At 42.6% G+C, this 20,801-nt stretch overlaps 1 protein-coding gene across 2 annotated transcripts; it reads left to right on the forward strand.

The window, feature by feature from the left end:
* Window positions 1–859: 859 nt before the first annotated feature.
* Window positions 860–19,407, forward strand: agpat3 (1-acylglycerol-3-phosphate O-acyltransferase 3). Of its 2 annotated transcripts, none has more exons than XM_087803761.1 (10): window positions 860–1,036; window positions 14,678–14,733; window positions 14,787–14,992; window positions 15,264–15,433; window positions 15,505–15,666; window positions 16,421–16,574; window positions 16,636–16,738; window positions 16,909–16,984; window positions 17,933–18,131; window positions 18,187–19,407. In XM_087803761.1, exons 3-10 carry the CDS (start codon window positions 14,815–14,817, stop codon window positions 18,276–18,278), a joined length of 1,134 nt encoding a protein of 377 aa, XP_087659887.1. In that variant the 5' UTR covers window positions 860–1,036; window positions 14,678–14,733; window positions 14,787–14,814; the 3' UTR covers window positions 18,279–19,407. The 2 variants fall into 2 exon arrangements, with proteins under 2 accessions (XP_087659887.1, XP_087659888.1); XM_087803762.1 differs by lacking the exon at window positions 860–1,036 and adding an exon at window positions 6,137–6,226.
* The last annotated feature ends 1,394 nt before the right edge of the window (window positions 19,408–20,801 follow it).

A 20,801-nucleotide genomic window follows, 5' to 3' on the forward strand; every position in this document is an offset into this window, starting at 1 on the left:
TGATCACGTGACTTCATGAACACGCAACATGATCACGTGACTTCATGAACATGCAACATGATCACGTGACTTCATGAACACGCAACATGATCATGTGACTTCATGAACACGCAACATGATCACGTGACTTCATGAACACGCAACATGATCACGTGACTTCATGAACACGCAACATGATCACGTGACTTCATGAACACACAACATGATCATGTGACTTCATGAACACGCAACATGATCATGTGACCTCATGAACACACAACATGATCACGTGACCTCATGACCTCATAAATGATCATTAGACGGTTATTGATCATCAATAAACCAAGTTAGTAGATGTTTCTAAACAAACAAAAGACATTTAAAAACACTTCAGATGTAAAAACTCTAAAAGGTTAAAGACAAACAAACGTGTCTTAAGATGCGTAAATAACAATAATAAATATATTTGTTCATATAAGTACTAATACTAACAGTAGGATTTAAAGGTGATGTTTAAATAAAGATTAACAAACAAATATGTCAAGACTCACGAGTGTGTATTGTTGTGATGACCTCTGACCTCATTTACCACAATCCGTGAGTTTGTTATTATTTAGCATTAGTTACAATAAATCCATGTATTATTGTTAATAATGATCCTGTTTACGTCATTATTAAAGCGCAGTCACGTGTTGACGAAACGAGATCCTCGACACTTTAGTTCATGTTGATGAAATAATTAAAAATATAAAAACGTTTGTTTTGTTTGTCAAACTTGTTTCCTTAGAAACTCTCGTGAGTTCGAAGCGTTTGAATGTTTTTTATTTTATTTCACAATAATGGCACCGGTGCAGGGACCGGATGTGGAGCCTCCTTGAGCAAGTGCGGGATCGAACCTGCGAACAATGGAGTGACAAGAGTGTTCACTCTTCTCACTCTTCACACACTACACTCTTCACACTCTTCACTCGACACACACTCTTCACGCGACACACACATCTGACCGATGAGGAGGGAAAACGGCGGCAAAAGTCTCCCAAGAGTCCGCGCGTCTCAGGTGAGATTCTACCTTCAGCACCGACTCACCGCGTTAGCTGTGTTAGCTTAGCCTCCTCACAACAACCTTGTGCGTCGTTGTTGTTGTTATTATTGTTGCTCAGTTGTGTGTTTAATGTTGTGTTGCTTCTGCCTGGAGCAGTCGAGCTAACATGCTACCGTTAGCATCTCATGCTAGCGAGGGTTTGAGCCTCAACGAGCCGCTTTAGCTTCACTTGTTCCGGAGAAACTTCTGCGTCAACTGTCGCATCAAAGTGTTTCTAACTTTGAATAGTGTTGGTCAGTTTACTGTCACATGTTTTTAGAAGAGAAACAACCTTTTAGTCTCGTTTGTGATGATCTTCTTATATCTTCATGTGTGGAACAAACAAGTATTTGTTGAGTTTGTTTCTATTTCTTCGTGAATCTGTGACGCAAAGATAAACATTGATGTCCTTTGAAGTCAAACTGAATGATTTAAAAGTAAATAAACTTCTCAACGAGCTCATTGAACGTGTTTCGTGTAAACAAGTTTGAAATGAAGTGAAGCTATAAAGTGAAGCTATAAAGTCTTGTCATTGTTGAAGTTAAACTGAGGTCTTCCGTGTGACCTTCACCTGCAGCAGACACACCTGGGGGTCATCATGGCCTCCACGTGTCACCAGAACATGGTCTGATGATTGGATGAAAGTTGGATCAGTAGCTCTGAGCTCTGTTGGTTTAGTCTGGGTTATTTTATTAACATGTATAACATGTTTTATTTTGAAATTAAAAAGCCTAAATGAAAAGGTTTAAAATATAGATATTCTTGAATTGGTTCTTTGAAAAATGAGTGTTGAATGAAGTCGATCAATGATCTGATGTCACTGATGTTCTTTCATAGGTTATTATTAATAATAATGTATTATTATTATAAGATTGTTTGGACGTGACGAGCAGAGAGACGCTGATGATGGACAGATGGTGAGAGACTGAGGTTCATGAAGGTTTCAGGTGTTTCTCGACAGGTGAAGGTCGACTTGAAGCAGATGCTTGTTGGTTCAGATCACACCATACATCAGTGAAGGTCTGAGCCTGAGGTCACATGACACTCTCTGGGTCACGACTGTTGACATGAAACCATATATATTACCTCGTGGATCCGTTGCTGTCGACCACTCTTTACTCCTAGTTTGTTACGCTCGGCTCTCGACAACAAATGCAGCTTCACACAGTGAATTAAAGTACATTTGTTTAACAAAAAGTAAAACTACACACAGGAAGGATCAACATGTGTGACACTACATGTGATCGAGGCCACAGTGACCAGTGCTGTGTCTCAAATCGCATACTAGCTACTAAAAGTTAGTATTTTTAGTGCGTCTCAAAACACGCCCACAAAACTGAGTATGGTTCGATGGACACTAACCACACTAAACAGCTCCATCTTAGTGACGTTTTAAACGGAAGTGACGTCATATATAAATGCATATATATTCATATACTTACAGGTGTATTTTCAGCAGCAGCAGGAGGATAAACACGTCTTCGCTGCTGATACCAGATTAAATATCTCACGATTATTTAGATTCTCATATTTTTTCTTTATTTCTTTTTCCAAAGTTGCAAAACGTGCTGCCAGCAGGGGGCGATAGCGTTCCAACAGCTGGTTGAAACATCGTTAAATAGAAGTAGAAGAAGAAGCTGTCATGTGATTTCCTGTTAGTGTGTAGCAGCAGAGTTTGATTTGAGACATACTATCTGTGGAGGATTAGTTACTAGTTAGTACGTACACTATCCTGATGATACTAACTTCTAGTATACTAAGAGAAGTATGTTTGAGACATACTATCTGTGGAGGATTAGTTACTAGTTAGTACGTACACTAAACTGATGATACTAACTTCTAGTATACTAAGAGAAGTATGTTTGAGACATACTATCTGTGGAGGATTAGTTACTAGTTAGTACGTACACTATCCTGATGATACTAACTTCTAGTATACTAAGAGAAGTATGTTTGAGACATACTATCTGTGGAGGATTAGTTACTAGTTAGTACGTACACTATCCTGATGCATACTAACTTCTAGTATACTAAGAGAAGTATGTTTGAGACATACTATCTGTGGAGGATTAGTTACTAGTTAGTACGTACACTATCCTGATGCATACTAACTTCTAGTATACTAAGAGAAGTATGTTTGAGACATACTATCTGTGGAGGATTAGTTACTAGTTAGTACGCACACTATCCTGATGATACTAACTTCTAGTATACTAAGAGAAGTATGTTTGAGACATACTATCTGTGGAGGATTAGTTACTAGTTAGTACGTACACTATCCTGATGCATACTAACTTCTAGTATACTAAGAGAAGTATGTTTGAGACATACTATCTGTGGAGGATTAGTTACTAGTTAGTACGTACACTATCCTGATGCATACTAACTTCTAGTATACTAAGAGAAGTATGTTTGAGACATACTATCTGTGGAGGATTAGTTACTAGTTAGTACGTACACTATCCTGATGCATACTAACTTCTAGTATACTAAGAGAAGTATGTTTGAGACATACTATCTGTGGAGGATTAGTTACTAGTTAGTACGTACACTATCCTGATGATACTAACTTCTAGTATACTAAGAGAAGTATGTTTGAGACATACTATCTGTGGAGGATTAGTTACTAGTTAGTACGTACACTATCCTGATGATACTAACTTCTAGTATACTAAGAGAAGTATGTTTGAGACATACTATCTGTGGAGGATTAGTTACTAGTTAGTACGTACACTATCCTGATGATACTAACTTCTAGTATACTAAGAGAAGTATGTTTGAGACATACTATCTGTGGAGGATTAGTTACCAGTTAGTACGTACACTATCCTGATGATACTAACTTCTAGCATACTAAGAGTAGTATGTTTGAGACATACTATCTGTGGAGGATTAGTTACTAGTTAGTACGTACACTATCCTGATGATACTAACTTCTAGTATACTAAGAGAAGTATGTTTGAAACATACTATCTGTGGAGGATTAGTTACTAGTTAGTACGTACACTATCCTGATGATACTAACTTCTAGTATACTAAGAGAAGTATGTTTGAGACATACTATCTGTGGAGGATTAGTTACTAGTTAGTACGTACACTATCCTGATGATACTAACTTCTAGTATACTAAGAGAAGTATGTTTGAAACATACTATCTGTGGAGGATTAGTTACTAGTTAGTACGTACACTATCCTGATGATACTAACTTCTAGTATACTAAGAGAAGTATGTTTGAAACATACTATCTGTGGAGGATTAGTTACTAGTTAGTACGTACACTATCCTGATGATACTAACTTCTAGTATACTAAGAGAAGTATGTTTGAGACATACTATCTGTGGAGGATTAGTTACTAGTTAGTACGTACACTATCCTGATGATACTAACTTCTAGTATACTAAGAGAAGTATGTTTGAGACATACTATCTGTGGAGGATTAGTTACTAGTTAGTACGTACACTATCCTGATGATACTAACTTCTAGTATACTAAGAGAAGTATGTTTGAGACATACTATCTGTGGAGGATTAGTTACTAGTTAGTACGTACACTATCCTGATGCATACTAACTTCTAGTATACTAAGAGAAGTATGTTTGAGACATACTATCTGTGGAGGATTAGTTACTAGTTAGTACGTACACTATCCTGATGCATACTAACTTCTAGTATACTAAGAGAAGTATGTTTGAGACATACTATCTGTGGAGGATTAGTTACTAGTTAGTACGTACACTATCCTGATGCATACTAACTTCTAGTGTACTAAGAGAAGTATGTTTGAGACATACTATCTGTGGAGGATTAGTTACTAGTTAGTACGTACACTATCCTGATGCATACTAACTTCTAGCATACTAAGAGAAGTATGCGATTTGAGACACAGCACAGCTTTAGTCAGAAGGAGTGATTGATGGCAGCTGCTGTCAATCAGCCTCGTCTCCCAACAGCCAATCCTGACACACAAAACATAACCCTGCATGGGCCGTAACTATATATATATATATATATATATATATATATATATATATATAATGATGAAGTGTAGTTGCCTTTAACTTTGTTTTTCTGTTTTTTAAAGTTTGATTGATGGATCCTGAATCCGTGTACATGATTCAGTAACATTTAATTAGTTTAGGTAGAACTTTATTTATTTAATTGTATTAAAAGTCGTATAAAACGGGTTCATGTCTCCAGGAGGACAAACTTCAGAACATGCTGTAAAAGACTTTAAACGTGTACAAAGTCCATCTGTATGTGCAGCTGGTATCAGCTCCTCTGGTTGACGGTTGGTGACTCTTATCAAGATGTCTTGACTTGATAAAGATGTGTCTTCACTCGTATGGACCTTTGGTTTGACACGAGCAGTTGTTCATTGATCCTGAATTATTGTGATTATAATCCAACGATGAAAGACGGACGAGGATCATTTCTTCAAGGTTCACTGAAGATGCGTCTCTTTGTTCACTCGCGCACACGAACAACACAGACCTTCATCGTCCTCGTGTCTCCATGAGTTTCCATCACTGCCTATATTTAGATGAAGCCCAGAAGATGCTGCTCCAGGCTCCACTCTGGAAACACTTGTTTGAATCACATCGGCAACAAAAATAGACTTTTTTCAAATCCTTTGTTTCTTCTCATCTCTCTTGGCTTCTCTGGCCGGTGAAGGACCATCTCACCATGATGGTGGTTTAAAGAAGACCTTTCGAAGTGGTTTGTTCCTGCTGAAGCTTCTGCTAATGATGATGAGCAGTGACAGATCCAGTGCTTGTATCTCACTAATCACTGATAATCTCATCCAGTGGATTAGACGACAGGAATGCAAGTAGGTCTGCTGACTGTCCGTCTTCTTCAAGCCGTCTGTGTCGCGCTCATCATTCCAGGAGAGATCTTTAGACACAACATCTACAGACACGGTTTACAACATCGACGTCCTTCACGTCTCCAAAGAGGACTCTGAGGTGTTCGGTCTTCGTCCCTGGATTATCATGAGGAGCTGCTCAGACCGTGACTGAAGGAACCCTTCTGACCGTCACTGTGTCACTGCGTCTGTGGGTCACTCACCGAGGAGAAGCCAAGATGTTGAACCAAAGTGCTGTGATGATCTTTACGGGCATCTGTGGAGCGTTGGTTGTCATGGCGATGGCCTACTACGTCTACTGGTGAGTTTGATCCATCAGAGACTTCCTGCTTTTTATACAGTGCAGCAGAACCTGAAGATGCATCTTAGAAGGACTTCACTGGCTCTACATGCAGTGAATACAAACATGATGTTCCTACAAACCAGGTCTTCTGTGGCATCCGTCCAAGGAAGACTAACCTGGACTAACTACACCATCTGTTTGGAAAGAAGTTCCTGTAAACTTGTTAACGCCAGTGCTGCTGATCCGTGACCTGCTTCTATTAGTGGTGTCAGCGTTTACATGGTTTGTGGTCGAGGGTTGTTATGGTTGTGTAACTAGTTGTGTAACTAGTTGTGTAACTAGTTACACAAACTGGTCCAGTAACGATGTGGTTTCATACTTGTGGAGATACTTGTACTATAGCAGCCATATAGCAGTTCATAGCAACATGGAAGAATAATCGTGAACAAGTTCATTCTTGTTATCTTTTCAAAGTAGTGAACTATGAGGATGTTCTATTTGATGTGATACACGTGAGTAAACCACGCAGTTGTACAGTGAGTAACTGTAGTATTACCCCGTGATAGTTTGCGAGGCTCAATAGTAATACTATGGAGCCACAATGTACTCATCAGTGTAGGAACAAGTACGAGTACAAGAAACCCTTTGTTTACACGAGTCAACGCTGAGAATATTAGGAAAGTCAAAGTGAGTTGGTGTCATGTGACTGGGCTGCATGTCAATCAAGTCTATTGTCATGTGATCTACACACTATCTATTGATCACGTTTTTCATAATTCTGTCCAGGGTTTGTCTCTTTTCAGAGGCTTTATTGATCCTTATGTCTCTGGGTCAAAGGTCACAGAGGTTTGAGTTCTTGATCACAGAAGCTTTTAAATCTGTTTCCACTTGTTGTCGACACGCGTGTTTCATAAAGAACTTTATTTCCTCTATTTTCATAATTGTTGGATGGATCGTTAGTGAAGCAGCACTTTATGTCATATTTGTATTTAACTTCTTCCTTTATCTTCAAAATGGTCCCGTTTAGAATAAACATTATTTTCTTGTACAAATAATCTTAAAAGAATTGAGCAGAAACTATTTACATGAAGTTAAAGTAGAGTTTGTTTGATCAGAGGATGGATTTCATTTTACTTCTGTTTGTTTGTTTTTCCGAACATGTTCAGATTAACAATGAAATCTTTCTAATACCAAGTAATAAAAGATAGAACTTTTATTAAGACATGATTTATTAATGACAAATATGTCATCTTGTGTTTTTATACTTTTGGATTTAAGCAACATATACATTTACTCTTGTAACACAAACACTCTTGTAACACACACACACTCTTGTAACACAAACACACTCTTGTAACACACACCCACTCTTGTAACACACACACACTCTTGTAACACAAACACACTCTTGTAACACACACACACTCTTGTAACACACACACACTCTTGTAACACACCCACTCTTGTAACACACACACACTCTTGTAACACAAACACACTCTTGTAACACACACACACTCTTGTAACACAAACACACTCTTGTAACACAAACACACTCTTGTAACACAAACACACTCTTGTAACACACATACTCTTGTAACACAAACACACTCTTGTAACACAAACACACTCTTGTAACACACACACACTCTTGTAACACAAACACACTCTTGTAACACAAACACACTCTTGTAACACAAACACACTCTTGTAACACACATACTCTTGTAACACAAACACACTCTTGTAACACAAACACACTCTTGTAACACAAACACACTCTTGTAACACAAACACACTCTTGTAACACACCCACTCTTGTAACACAAACTGACTCTTGTAATACACACCCACTCTTGTAACACAAACACACTATTGTAACACAAACACACTCTTGTAACACAAACACACTCTTGTAACACACATACTCTTGTAACACAAACACACTCTTGTAACACAAACACACTCTTGTAACACAAACACACTCTTGTAACACAAACACACTCTTGTAACACAAACACACTCTTGTAACACACCCACTCTTGTAACACAAACACACTCTTGTAACACAAACACACTCTTGTAACACAAACACACTCTTGTAACACAAACACACTCTTGTAACACAAACACACTCTTGTAACGCACACACACTCTTGTAACACACACCCACTCTTGTAACACACACCCACTCTTGTAACACAAACACACTCTTGTAACACAAACACACTCTTGTAACACAAACACACTCTTGTAACGCACCCACTCTTGTAACACAAACACACTCTTGTAACGCACCCACTCTTGTAACACAAACACACTCTTGTAACGCACCCACTCTTGTAACACAAACACACTCTTGTAACACACATACTCTTGTAACACTCACACTCTTGTAACACACCCACTCACACTCTTGTAACACACATACTCTTGTAACACAAACACACTCTTGTAACACAAACACACTCTTGTAACGCACCCACTCTTGTAACACAAACACACTCTTGTAACGCACCCACTCTTGTAAAACACATACTCTTGTAACACACATACTCACACTCGTAACACACCCACTCACACTCTTGTAACACACATACTCTTGTAACACACATACTCTTGTAACACACACACACTCTTGTAACACACACACACTCTTGTAACACACACACTCACACTCTTGTAACACACACTCTTGTAACACACACATTCTTGTAACACAAACACTCTTGTAACACACACACGCTTGTAACACACACACGCTTGTAACACACACACGCTTGTAACGCACACACGCTTGTAACACACCCACGCTTGTAACGCACCCACGCTTGTAACGCACACACGCTTGTAACGCACACACGCTTGTAACGCACACACTCTTCTAACGCACCCACGCTTGTAACACACACACGCTTGTAACGCACCCACGCTTGTAACGCACCCACGCTTGTAACGCACCCACGCTTGTAACACACACACGCTTGTAACGCACCCACTCTTGTAACACACCCACGCTTGTAACGCACCCACGCTTGTAACGCACACACTCTTCTAACGCACCCACGCTTGTAACGCACACACGCTTGTAACGCACACACTCTTGTAACGCACCCACGCTTGTAACGCACACACTTGTAACGCTCACACGCTTGTAACGCACCCACGCTTGTAACGCACACACTCTTCTAACGCACCCACGCTTGTAACGCACACACTCTTGTAACGCACCCACGCTTGTAACGCACACACGCTTGTAACGCACCCACGCTTGTAACGCACACACGCTTGTAACGCACCCACGCTTGTAACGCACACACGCTTGTAACGCACCCACGCTTGTAACGCACCCACGCTTGTAACGCACACACTCTTGTAACGCACACACTCTTGTAACGCACACACTCTTGTAACGCACACACTCTTGTAACGCACACACTCTTGTAACGCACACACGCTTGTAACGCACACACGCTTGTAACGCACCCACTCTTGTAACGCACCCACTCTTGTAACGCACACACTCTTGTAACGCACACACTCTTGTAACGCACACACTCTTGTAACGCACACACTCTTGTAACGCACACACTCTTGTAACGCACACACTCTTGTAACGCACCCACGCTTGTAACGCACACACTCTTGTAACGCACACACTCTTGTAACGCACCCACGCTTGTAACGCACCCACGCTTGTAACGCACACACTCTTGTAACGCACACACGCTTGTAACGCACCCACGCTTGTAACGCACCCACTCTTGTAACGCACCCACGCTTGTAACGCACACACTCTTGTAACGCACACACGCTTGGAACGCACCCACGCTTGGAACACACACACACACACTCTTGGAACACACACACACACACACACTCTTGGAACACACACACACACACACTCACTCTTGGAACACACACACACACACACTCACTCTTGGAACACACACACACACACACTCACTCTTGGAACACACACACACACACACTCACTCTTGGAACACACACACACACACACACTCTTGGAACACACACACACACACTCTTGGAACACACACACACACTCTTGGAACACACACACACACACACACACACACTCTTGGAACACACACACACACTCTTGGAACACACACACACTCTTGGAACACACACACACACACACACTCTTGGAACACACACACACACACACACACTCTTGGAACACACACACACACTCTTGGAACGCACGCACGCACACACACACACACACACACTGGGAACACACACACACACCACTGACATGTGCACCTTGACCCCAGTGCTCCACCAATGACATGTTATCTCCACACGTATGAACAAAGGTCATGTTACACACAGACACGTGTAAAGATCATGTTGTTGGTGAAACACGCGTGAACACAGACGGAGCTTCAGTAAGACTTTCATTGTTTCTTTGTGTCGTCGTCCTGCTGTGAAGGTTTGTGGGAAATGGACTTGTTTGTGTATCAAACGTTGTGTAGTCATTTAAAAATGTTTACTCTCTCGATGTTGACGCCGTCGTTCAGAAGTTTGAGCTGTCAATCATTTGATTTGATGTTGTGTAGAAAGACGACGATAAGAATCACAAATACTTGTGAACTTTTAATGTACATTAAAGTCGTACAGAGTCGTTTGTTGTTCACTGACTGTCAATAAAGTTAAATTCAAAGGGTGTTTGTTTCACCTGCTCTTACTCACCTGTCGACGAACAATAATGGTTTAAGTTTCTTGTTATTTCAGATCAACTAACAAACCTTCGTCTTTCCTCTGTGACGTCAGTTTGACTCGACCTTCACACAAGTCAATGTTTGACAGACAGAGCTTTTTGAAATGTTGATTCAGAGACAGATGTTTCCTTGAAGGAAATATATCATCACACATCTTCACGTCCACATCTTCTCGTCCACATCTTCTCGTCCACATCTTCTCGTCCACATCTTCACGTCCACATCATCTCGTCCACATCTTCTCGTCCACATCTTCTCGTCCACATCTTCACGTCCACATCATCTCGTCCACATCTTCTCGTCCACATCTTCTCGTCCACATCTTCACGTCCACATCATCTCGTCCACATCTTCTCGTCCACATCTTCTCGTACACATCTTCTCGTCCACATCTTCACGTCCACATCTTCACGTCCACATCTTCTCGTCCACATCTTCACGTCCACATCATCTCGTCCACATCTTCTCGTCCACATCTTCACGTCCACATCATCTCGTCCACATCTTCTCGTCCACATCTTCACGTCCACATCTTCTCGTCCACATCTTCTCGTCCACATCTTCTCGTCCACATCTTCACGTCCACATCTTCACGTCCACATCTTCTCGTCCACATCTTCTCGTCCACATCTTCACGTCCACATCTTCACGTCCACATCATCACGTCCACATCATCTCGTCCACATCTTCTCGTCCACATCTTCACGTCCACATCTTCTCGTCCACATCTTCTCGTCCACATCTTCACGTCCACATCTTCACGTCCACATCTTCACGTCCACATCTTCTCGTCCACATCTTCTCGTCCACATCTTCACGTCCACATCTTCACGTCCACATCTTCTCGTCCACATCTTCACGTCCACATCATCACGTCCACATCTTCACGTCCACATCTTCTCGTCCACATCTTCACATCATCACATCTTCACGTCCACATCATCTCGTCCACATCATCTCGTCCACATCTTCACGTCCACATCTTCGAGTCCACATCTTCACGTCCACATCTTCTCGTCCACATCTTCTCGTCCACATCTTCACGTCCACATCTTCACGTCCACATCATCACGTCCACATCTTCTCGTCCACATCTTCTCGTCCACATCTTCGCGTCCACATCTTCTCGTCCACATCTTCACGTCCACATCTTCTCGTCCACATCATCTCGTCCACATCATCTCGTCCACATCTTCACGTCCACATCTTCTCGTCCACATCTTCTCGTCCACATCTTCTCGTCCACATCTTCGCGTCCACATCTTCTCGTCCACATCTTCTCGTCCACATCTTCACGTCCACATCTTCTCGTCCACATCTTCACGTCCACATCTTCACGTCCACATCATCTCGTCCACATCTTCTCGTCCACATCTTCACGTCCACATCTTCACGTCCACATCTTCTCGTCCACATCTTCTCGTCCACATCTTCACGTCCACATCTTCACGTCCACATCATCACGTCCACATCTTCTCGTCCACATCTTCACGTCCACATCTTCACGTCCACATCTTCACGTCCACATCTTCACGTCCACATCTTCACGTCCACATCATCTCGTCCACATCTTCACGTCCACATCTTCACGTCCACATCTTCACGTCCACATCTTCACGTCCACATCTTCTCGTCCACATCATCTCGTCCACATCTTCACGTCCACATCTTCACGTCCACATCTTCACGTCCACATCTTCACGTCCACATCTTCACGTCCACATCTTCACGTCCACATCTTCTCGTCCACATCTTCACGTCCACATCTTCACGTCCACATCTTCACGTCCACATCTTCACTTCCACATCATCACGTCCACATCATCACGTCCACATCTTCACGTCCACATCTTCACGTCCACATCTTCACGTCCACATCATCACGTCCACATCATCACGTCCACATCATCACGTCCACATCTTCACGTCCACATCTTCACGTCCACATCTTCACGTCCACATCTTCACGTCCACATCTTCACGTCCACATCTTCACGTCCACATCTTCACGTCCACATCATCACGTCCACATCTTCACGTCCACATCATCTCGTCCACATCTTCTCGTCCACATCTTCACGTCCACATCTTCACGTCCACATCTTCTCGTCCACATCATCTCGTCCACATCTTCACGTCCACATCATCTCGTCCACACCATGAAACCAGCTCCAGGCGAGCGGCTCTCTTGGATTACTGCCTCTCAGAACAGCTCAACTGGCTTGACCTACACTGTAATGGGCTTTGGTGCTGATGTGTTCACAGTGAGCAGCAGGTTTGAAGGGCTGTTCGGATGTAAACCCACTTGTATGTCATCGACCTTGACTTGAAGTTCAAGTTTGCTTTCCGAGGGCTCCTCCCTATACTGCTCACAAATCCTGTGTGAAGGTTTCCAGGTGGTTCCAGGACCAGCACTAGACTAGTGTAGAGTCCTGGGAGCCTGAGAGAAAAGTGACTGTCGCTAGTAAGGGTTTGTTTGTATTGGCTTTAATTTTGTGTCTAAATAAAGGGGTGGACAATACAATATATAGTGATAGTGTAGTATATATGTGTAGTATTGTACAGTACTTGACTCTGGTGTTGTGATAGTGTAGTAACGAGTATATATGTGTAGTATTGTCCAGTACTTGACTCTTGTGTTGTGATAGTATAGTAACGAGTATACATGTGTAGTATTGTCCAGTACTTGACTCTGGTGTTGTGATAGTGTAGTATTGTCCAGTACTTGACTCTGGTGTTGTGATAGTGTAGTAACGAGTATATATGTGTAGTATTGTCCAGTACTTGACTCTTGTGTTGTGATAGTATAGTAACGAGTATACATGTGTAGTATTGTCCAGTACTTGACTCTGGTGTTGTGATAGTGTAGTATTGTCCAGTACTTGACTCTGGTGTTGTGATAGTGTAGTAACAAGTATATATGTGTAGTATTGTCCAGTACTTGACTCTTGTGTTGTGATAGTCTAGTAACGAGTATACATGTGTAGTATTGTCCAGTACTTGACTCTGGTGTTGTGATAGTGTAGTAACAACTATATATGTGTAGTATTGTCCAGTACTTGACTCTGGTGTTGTGATACTGTAGTAACAAGTATATATGTGTAGTATTGTCCAGTACTTGACTCTGGTGTTGTAGTATTTACAGACCACATGACTCCTGACGAAGTCGTAACTACTTTCATTTTATTTTCAAACCAAAAAATGTCAAAACATAAAAAAGCTGCTGGACTCACTGTATCTTCTCGTCCTCAGTCATCCTTCTTCCTCTAGCAGTGGAGTAAATGACAACTGCTGCCATCTAGAGGTTGAACGTTTAATTGCAACACAAACATGAACACAAGTCGTTGATATTTTCATGTTAATTGCTTTTGAATATAAATACAGTGTAGTGGTAAAAATGTCAAGATATTTAAGTATATTTAATATTTTCTTTCACCCCTAGTATTCAATATTTCATTCTAAAAGCATTTGTTCTCTTGTTATCAAACCATTGAAATACATTTAAGCTCATAGGAAGGTTGATGCTGGTGTCAGTCACGGATGCAGCGACACTGACTCGTAGCTCAGCCATGTTTGATTCAACTTCAATACTTCGTTCTCTACCTTTCAAGGTAGTATTTCTATCCGCCTCAAAAGATCGTTTTTTGTAACCGTTGTAAAGTGTGTCGTCAGTTCAACACTTCACTGCTTCCTGTAAATCCACTTGTACTTTGTCTTCCAGGACAGTAGTACTGGCCGACGGACCGTGTAAGCGCGGCTTGTAGAAGATCCCACCTGGTGAGTCTCTGAAGGTGTGGTCAGAACCACATGTTGACCTGGGTCTCGCACAGGTTGGTCGTGTCGAGGGGCTCCTCCAAGATGGCGTGGATGGGTTACCTGAAGAGCCTGTTCATCCTGCAGCTGCTGATGGGCTTCGTGTTCGTGGTGAGCGGCCTGATCATCAACTTCCTCCAGCTGTGCAGCTGTGTGCTGTGGCCCGTCCACCGGCAGCTGTACCGCAGGATCAACTGTCGCCTGGCCTACTCGCTGTGGAGCCGTGAGTTCATGTTCTTGAATCCATCGTTTGTTGAACGTGTTTCTTTTTGCTGCTCTAGTTAGTTGTGTGACCTGTGACCTGCAGTAATGCTAGCTTCTCTCCACCAATCACGCGCTGAGATTTGACTTTTCTTGAGATGTTTTTCTGTTTATGAAAGTGTAAACAAAGTGAGCACCACAGACATCGTTGGCGTGATCCAGGACGTCATACATGTGGTCACGTCTCACACACGCGTGTGGACCTGCCTTCAAAGCCTCTGGTGTCCCAACAGAACTGGTGATGCTGCTGGAGTGGTGGTCCGGCACCGAGTGCACTCTGTACACCGACCAGGCTACGGTGGACCAGTTTGGCAAAGAGCACGCCATCATCATCCTCAACCACAACTACGAGATCGACTTCCTGTGCGGCTGGACCATGTGCGAGAGATACGGAGTCCTGGGGGTGAGTCCGCGGTTCTTCTCAGACCCGCCTGGCGTTGATGGATGCCTGATGGTTCCGTGTGTCACTCTCAGGGCTCCAAGGTTCTGGCCAAACACGAGCTGCTGAAGGTTCCTCTGATCGGCTGGACCTGGTACTTCTTGGAGATCGTCTTCTGCAAGAGAAAGTGGGAAGAAGACCGAGAGACGGTGTTTGCTGGTCTGGACAGGCTGAAGGACTATCCCGAGCACATGTGGGTGAGTCGCGGAGATCTGATGGTTCTGACACCATCTCGGATCCCTTCAATAAATCCTCAGTTACATCTGGTTGATCTGGTCATGTTGAGACTGATGTGTCTCTTCATGTATCTTCATGACTCACACCGTCAGGAACATGTTAGTATTTATACAAACTATAGACATTGAATGTCCACGTGAGAATGTGATGAACTGTTGGTTACCTTGAGGTAACTCTGGTTCTATGAGTGTGTTAATACTGTGTTTATACTTTGAACATCAATGACTAGAACACATGAATGTAAGAACTCGGTGAGTTTGTGATCCAGACTCAGTTGTTGTGGGTTCAGGTCGCAGCTGTAACGTCCCGTCAGGATGTTTGTTTGATTTCACCAGAACCTTTGAACTCAAACCCACACTGTGCTCAGAACATTCTCCACAAAAGCCTCTTCATCTGCTCTGGATCACATGTTCCGCCGACGGGTCACAGGGTTTCGTTTTCATATCTGAGCCAACAAGCCGTGATTAACTTTGACCCAAATATCCAGAAGTGTTGTTGCTTGTGTGTGCGTGTGTGTGTGCGTGTGTGTGTGTGTGTGCGTGCGTGCGTGCGTGCGTGCGTGCGTGCGTGCGTGCGTGCGTGCGTGCGTGTGCGTGTGCGTGTGCGTGTGTGTGTGTGTGTGCGTGACACGTACACACACGTGAAGCCAGGCTTCATCATGAAGGTGTGACAGTAGATGAAGCGTGAGGAACGTAACGAGATGTTTGTTGTCAGTTCCTGCTCTACTGTGAAGGCACTCGCTTCACGGAGAAGAAGCATCAGATCAGCATGCAGGTCGCCGAGAGCAAAGGTCTGCCCAGACTCAAGTACCACCTCCTGCCCCGGACCAAAGGCTTCACCACCACACTGCACTGTCTGAAGGGCACGGGTATGAAGGAGCTCACGCTCTCCATCTTCTCGCAGCGTTCTGACCCTGATCCTCCTCACAGTGAAGGCCGTTTATGACGTGACCCTCAACTTCAAAGACAACCAGACCCCGACCCTCCTGGGCATAGTCAACGGGAAGAAGTACAAGGCCGACATGCACATCAGGTGAGTGGCTGTGAGTGTTGCGGTGCCGTATGGACGTTCATGGAGAAGAGGAACATGTTCTCGGTTCACACGTCCACACCTGGACGACCCTGACCTTCTGTGTTGACGTTCATCTGTGGCTGGAGCTCGAAGAACATGTTCGTAAGGGTCAGTAAGAGTGGTGTGTGCAGGCGCTATCCTGTGGAGGAGATCCCAGACGACGAGAAGGAGTGCGCCGGCTGGCTGCACAGGCTCTACCAGGAGAAGGTGAGTCTTGTTGTTGACATATTTACTTCTTGTTCTTCACGGTCAAGCTTTTAAACGTAGGATTTTCAACTCTCGTCAAGTTGAACACAATGTTGACTCAATACTATGAAGCGAACTCTCCTTCCTGTCCAAGAGTTCTGTGATCCGTTTGATCCGAGGACGAGAAACATTTAGAATTAAAACAGTCAATTTATTAATAATAAAAGAATGATTACAAAGGCCTTACAAGACCTTAAATACGACAGTTAACAGAGAATGACAATGATTCATAAATACCAGAAGTTCAAGCGCTCGGTTCAGTCTCCTTCAAATCCTGGTTCACCAGCAGATCCTTCCAGAGAGTGGCTCACAATCTTCTAGTCCTTTCCTTTAAAGACCTCCAGACCCTCGAACACGTGAAGTAAGTTGAGGATACAATTACAAACTCGGGGTACAGGATGTTGTTTGACCTGAACAAAGAATCTTCAGTCTTCCTTCACACTTGTTATCTCAAACCAGGTCTTGACATCTTTAGAATCGTATACGTTTCTTATCTCAACAAGAACAGCATCTCTGGCTACATCATTCTCTTCCCAACACACACGTCTTTCACAGTCAGAACTATCGACACAGAGTGGCGTCAAGGTCAATACAAAGTTCAGGCACAGATGCCCAGAGCCTAACCTTTGAACTCTGCTCCCTGGGAAAGTCGAAGGACAAAATACAAAAATATGTTTGAACTCTGAATAAAAGATAACATTATCAACGTTAACAATCGAGTACACAGAACAAGGACATCTATTCAACCCATCAATGAATACACGTGGATCACTTTGAGGATATATCTTCAACTAGTATTTATGGTTAATCCATGACATCATACTTCATGTGAGCTTGTATTGACTCATGTCTGGTCCATGTCGTTGTGTCGTTGTGTCGTTGTGTCGTTGAAACTTCTTGTGTGTTTAGGATGCGTTGCAGGAATCGTACGCTAAGGAAGGCAGGTTTCCTGGACCCACGATAATCCCACGTCGCAGATTATGGACGCTGCTCAACTTCCTGTTCTGGGCCACACTGCTGCTGTCGCCGCTGATCAAGTTCGCGTGCGGCGTGGTGGTCAGCGGGTCTCCTCTGCTCATCCTGGGCTTCAGCCTCTTCCTCGTCATCGGTGAGTGACGCTCCACCGACACGCCACATGTCTGACTCGTCCGTCTTGTGTCCAGCCTCGGTCGCCATCCGGCGTCTCATCGGGGTCACCGAGGTCAAGAAGACCGGCTCCAGTTACGGCGACCCGGAGGCCAAGAAACAGAAGTGAGCCTCCAGGGCTGCAGGTGTGCGGTGGTCCGCCGCGTCTCCCCTTCCCAAGTCCATGATCCTCCGACTGTCGGCAGTGGCAGCTAGTGGAGGAGTCGTCAAGCAAACTAGAGACGGAGTTAGAAACCCTGAAGGCTCCTGGTGAAGAAGGAACATGAAGGTCTGTTTGACCGAGAACATCCTCGTATCATCTCCATCCTGAGTCCACGTCTGAAGACGTCCAAACACCCGAGCAGCCCTCACGTGTCCGGCGCTCATTCCCTCATGACACCATCATGACAGTGTAATGACACCATCATGACAGTGTAATGACACCATCATGACACCGTCATGACAGTGTAATGACACCATCATTACACTGTCATGACAGTGTAATGACACCTTCATGACAGTGTAATGACACCTTCATGACAGTGTAATGACACCTTCATGACAGTGTAATGACACCTTCATGACAGTTAATACACAGATGCTCTGAAGACGAGCGTCTTGATCAGACTTGATTCTTTGTGTCTCTGAGATGTCGTCGTTCAACAATGTTCTCCCGCCGTGACGAGTCCGTCTCACCTGTCGACTCCGTCTCACCTGTCGACTCCGTCTCACCTGTCGACTCCGTCTCACCTGTCGACTCCGTCTCACCTGTCGACTCCTTCATGGACGTGATCTTGCGTCGCGGTGCAAATCCAAGAGTGTCCAGTGGGAGGCGTTGTTGAACAGACTCGCATGTGTTTGTGTTTTAGAAGCTGCAGCTCAAAGATTCTGATGTTCTCGCCATGAAGATGTTGTTAGTCGTCACTTCATGACCTTTGACCTCCTCACCTTCATGTCCACCTTCAGGCGTGCTGTGGGGGATCCACTCGGACTAATGCAAGCCTTAATAGCGTAGGATCCGTGAAGAGACTGGTCAGCATCACTTCCATGTTTACACATCTTCTTGCATTAGCTCACATTTCTGTGGAACCTTTGGCTCCAAGTCATCGAGTCAAAATCTTCTACTTCCTGTTTCCGCTCTTCTGCTTCCTGTTCCACAGCTCGACGTCTGTTAGTCTGTTTGCTTTAGCTTCTGTTTTCTCTTTGTTTGTTTTTTCAAGACAAAGACATAAATATTAAAGCACTAAATCACGACAAAATTGTGTTTAACTCTCTTGAATAACTAAGAAATTAATAGTTTTAACAAACGTTTGCTGTTTTAACTATTTCCAAACATATTAAGATGTATAATATAAATGTTTCTGTGGGTTATTCATGATTTATGCAGACGCTCGCTAAACGTTACGTTGACGCTAGAGGTCGCTGTTTACCTGCAGTCAGTGACGTCACGTGACTCAAGGATTAAAGTGGAGGGAAAAATGACATTTACGACAGTTAACGTAAACAAACATGAGGGTAAGAAACGTTTATTTTCTAACAAGATATTGAAGTAATTCTGGTGTCGCTACAATATCTGTCCCCCACTTCCTACGTGATGACGTCACAAGCGACATATGCGAACGTCTCTTTAAAATATTTTTATGGTTTAAAGAAACATCAACAGAAGGTTTTCATGATACTTTTTACCTCATAAAACATTTATTTTGACAAGAAGACGATCTTCGTCAACATAATCACTTTCTTTCATTTCCTGGTCTGACGATCATGTGACTTTGACATCAACCGGAAGTGCTACATGTGACGAAGCCGCTGATTGGCTGAAGCTGTTTTACTAATAATAACATAATATAATAACACACAACTGTACAATGAAATACAAACATTCGAGTTCAGAAATAATTCGCTTTTCAAATAACAAATGTTAGAATATTCCCCTTTCAATAACTGTAGTTCTTTATATTAGTAAACATTACTTTACTTCAGTAAACATTACTTTACTTCAGTAAACATTACTTTGACTTCAGTAAACATTACTTTGACTTCAGTAAACATTACTTTTACTTCAGTAAACATTACTTTGACTTCAGTAAACATTACTTTTACTTCAGTAAACATTACTTTGACTTCAGTAAACATTACTTTTACTTCAGTAAACATTACTTTGACTTCAGTAAACATTACTTTGACTTCAGTAAACATTACTTTTACTTCAGTAAACATTACTTTACTTCAGTAAACATTACTTTGACTTCAGTAAACATTACTTTGACTTCAATAAACATTACTTTTACTTCAATAAACATTACTTTGACTTCAGTAAACATTACTTTTACTTCAATAAACATTACTTTTACTTCAATAAACATTACTTTGACTTCAGTAAACATTACTTTGACTTCAGTAAACATTACTTTGACTTCAATAAACATTACTTTGACTTCAGTAAACATTACTTTGACTTCAGTAAACATTACTTTTACTTCAGTAAACATTACTTTACTTCAGTAAACATTACTTTACTTCAGTAAACATTACTTTTACTTCAGTAAACATTACTTTTACTTCACATTAACATTATGAAACGGATCCGAGATAAATGTTTGGACAGAAAATAATGTAATGAAGTTTTATCAACGCTCGTACTTCATTTTCA

The sequence above is a fragment of the Callionymus lyra genome, chromosome 12, assembly GCF_982586985.1.
Source record: "Callionymus lyra chromosome 12, fCalLyr1.hap1.1, whole genome shotgun sequence".
Taxonomy (NCBI): Eukaryota; Metazoa; Chordata; class Actinopteri; order Syngnathiformes; family Callionymidae; genus Callionymus; species Callionymus lyra.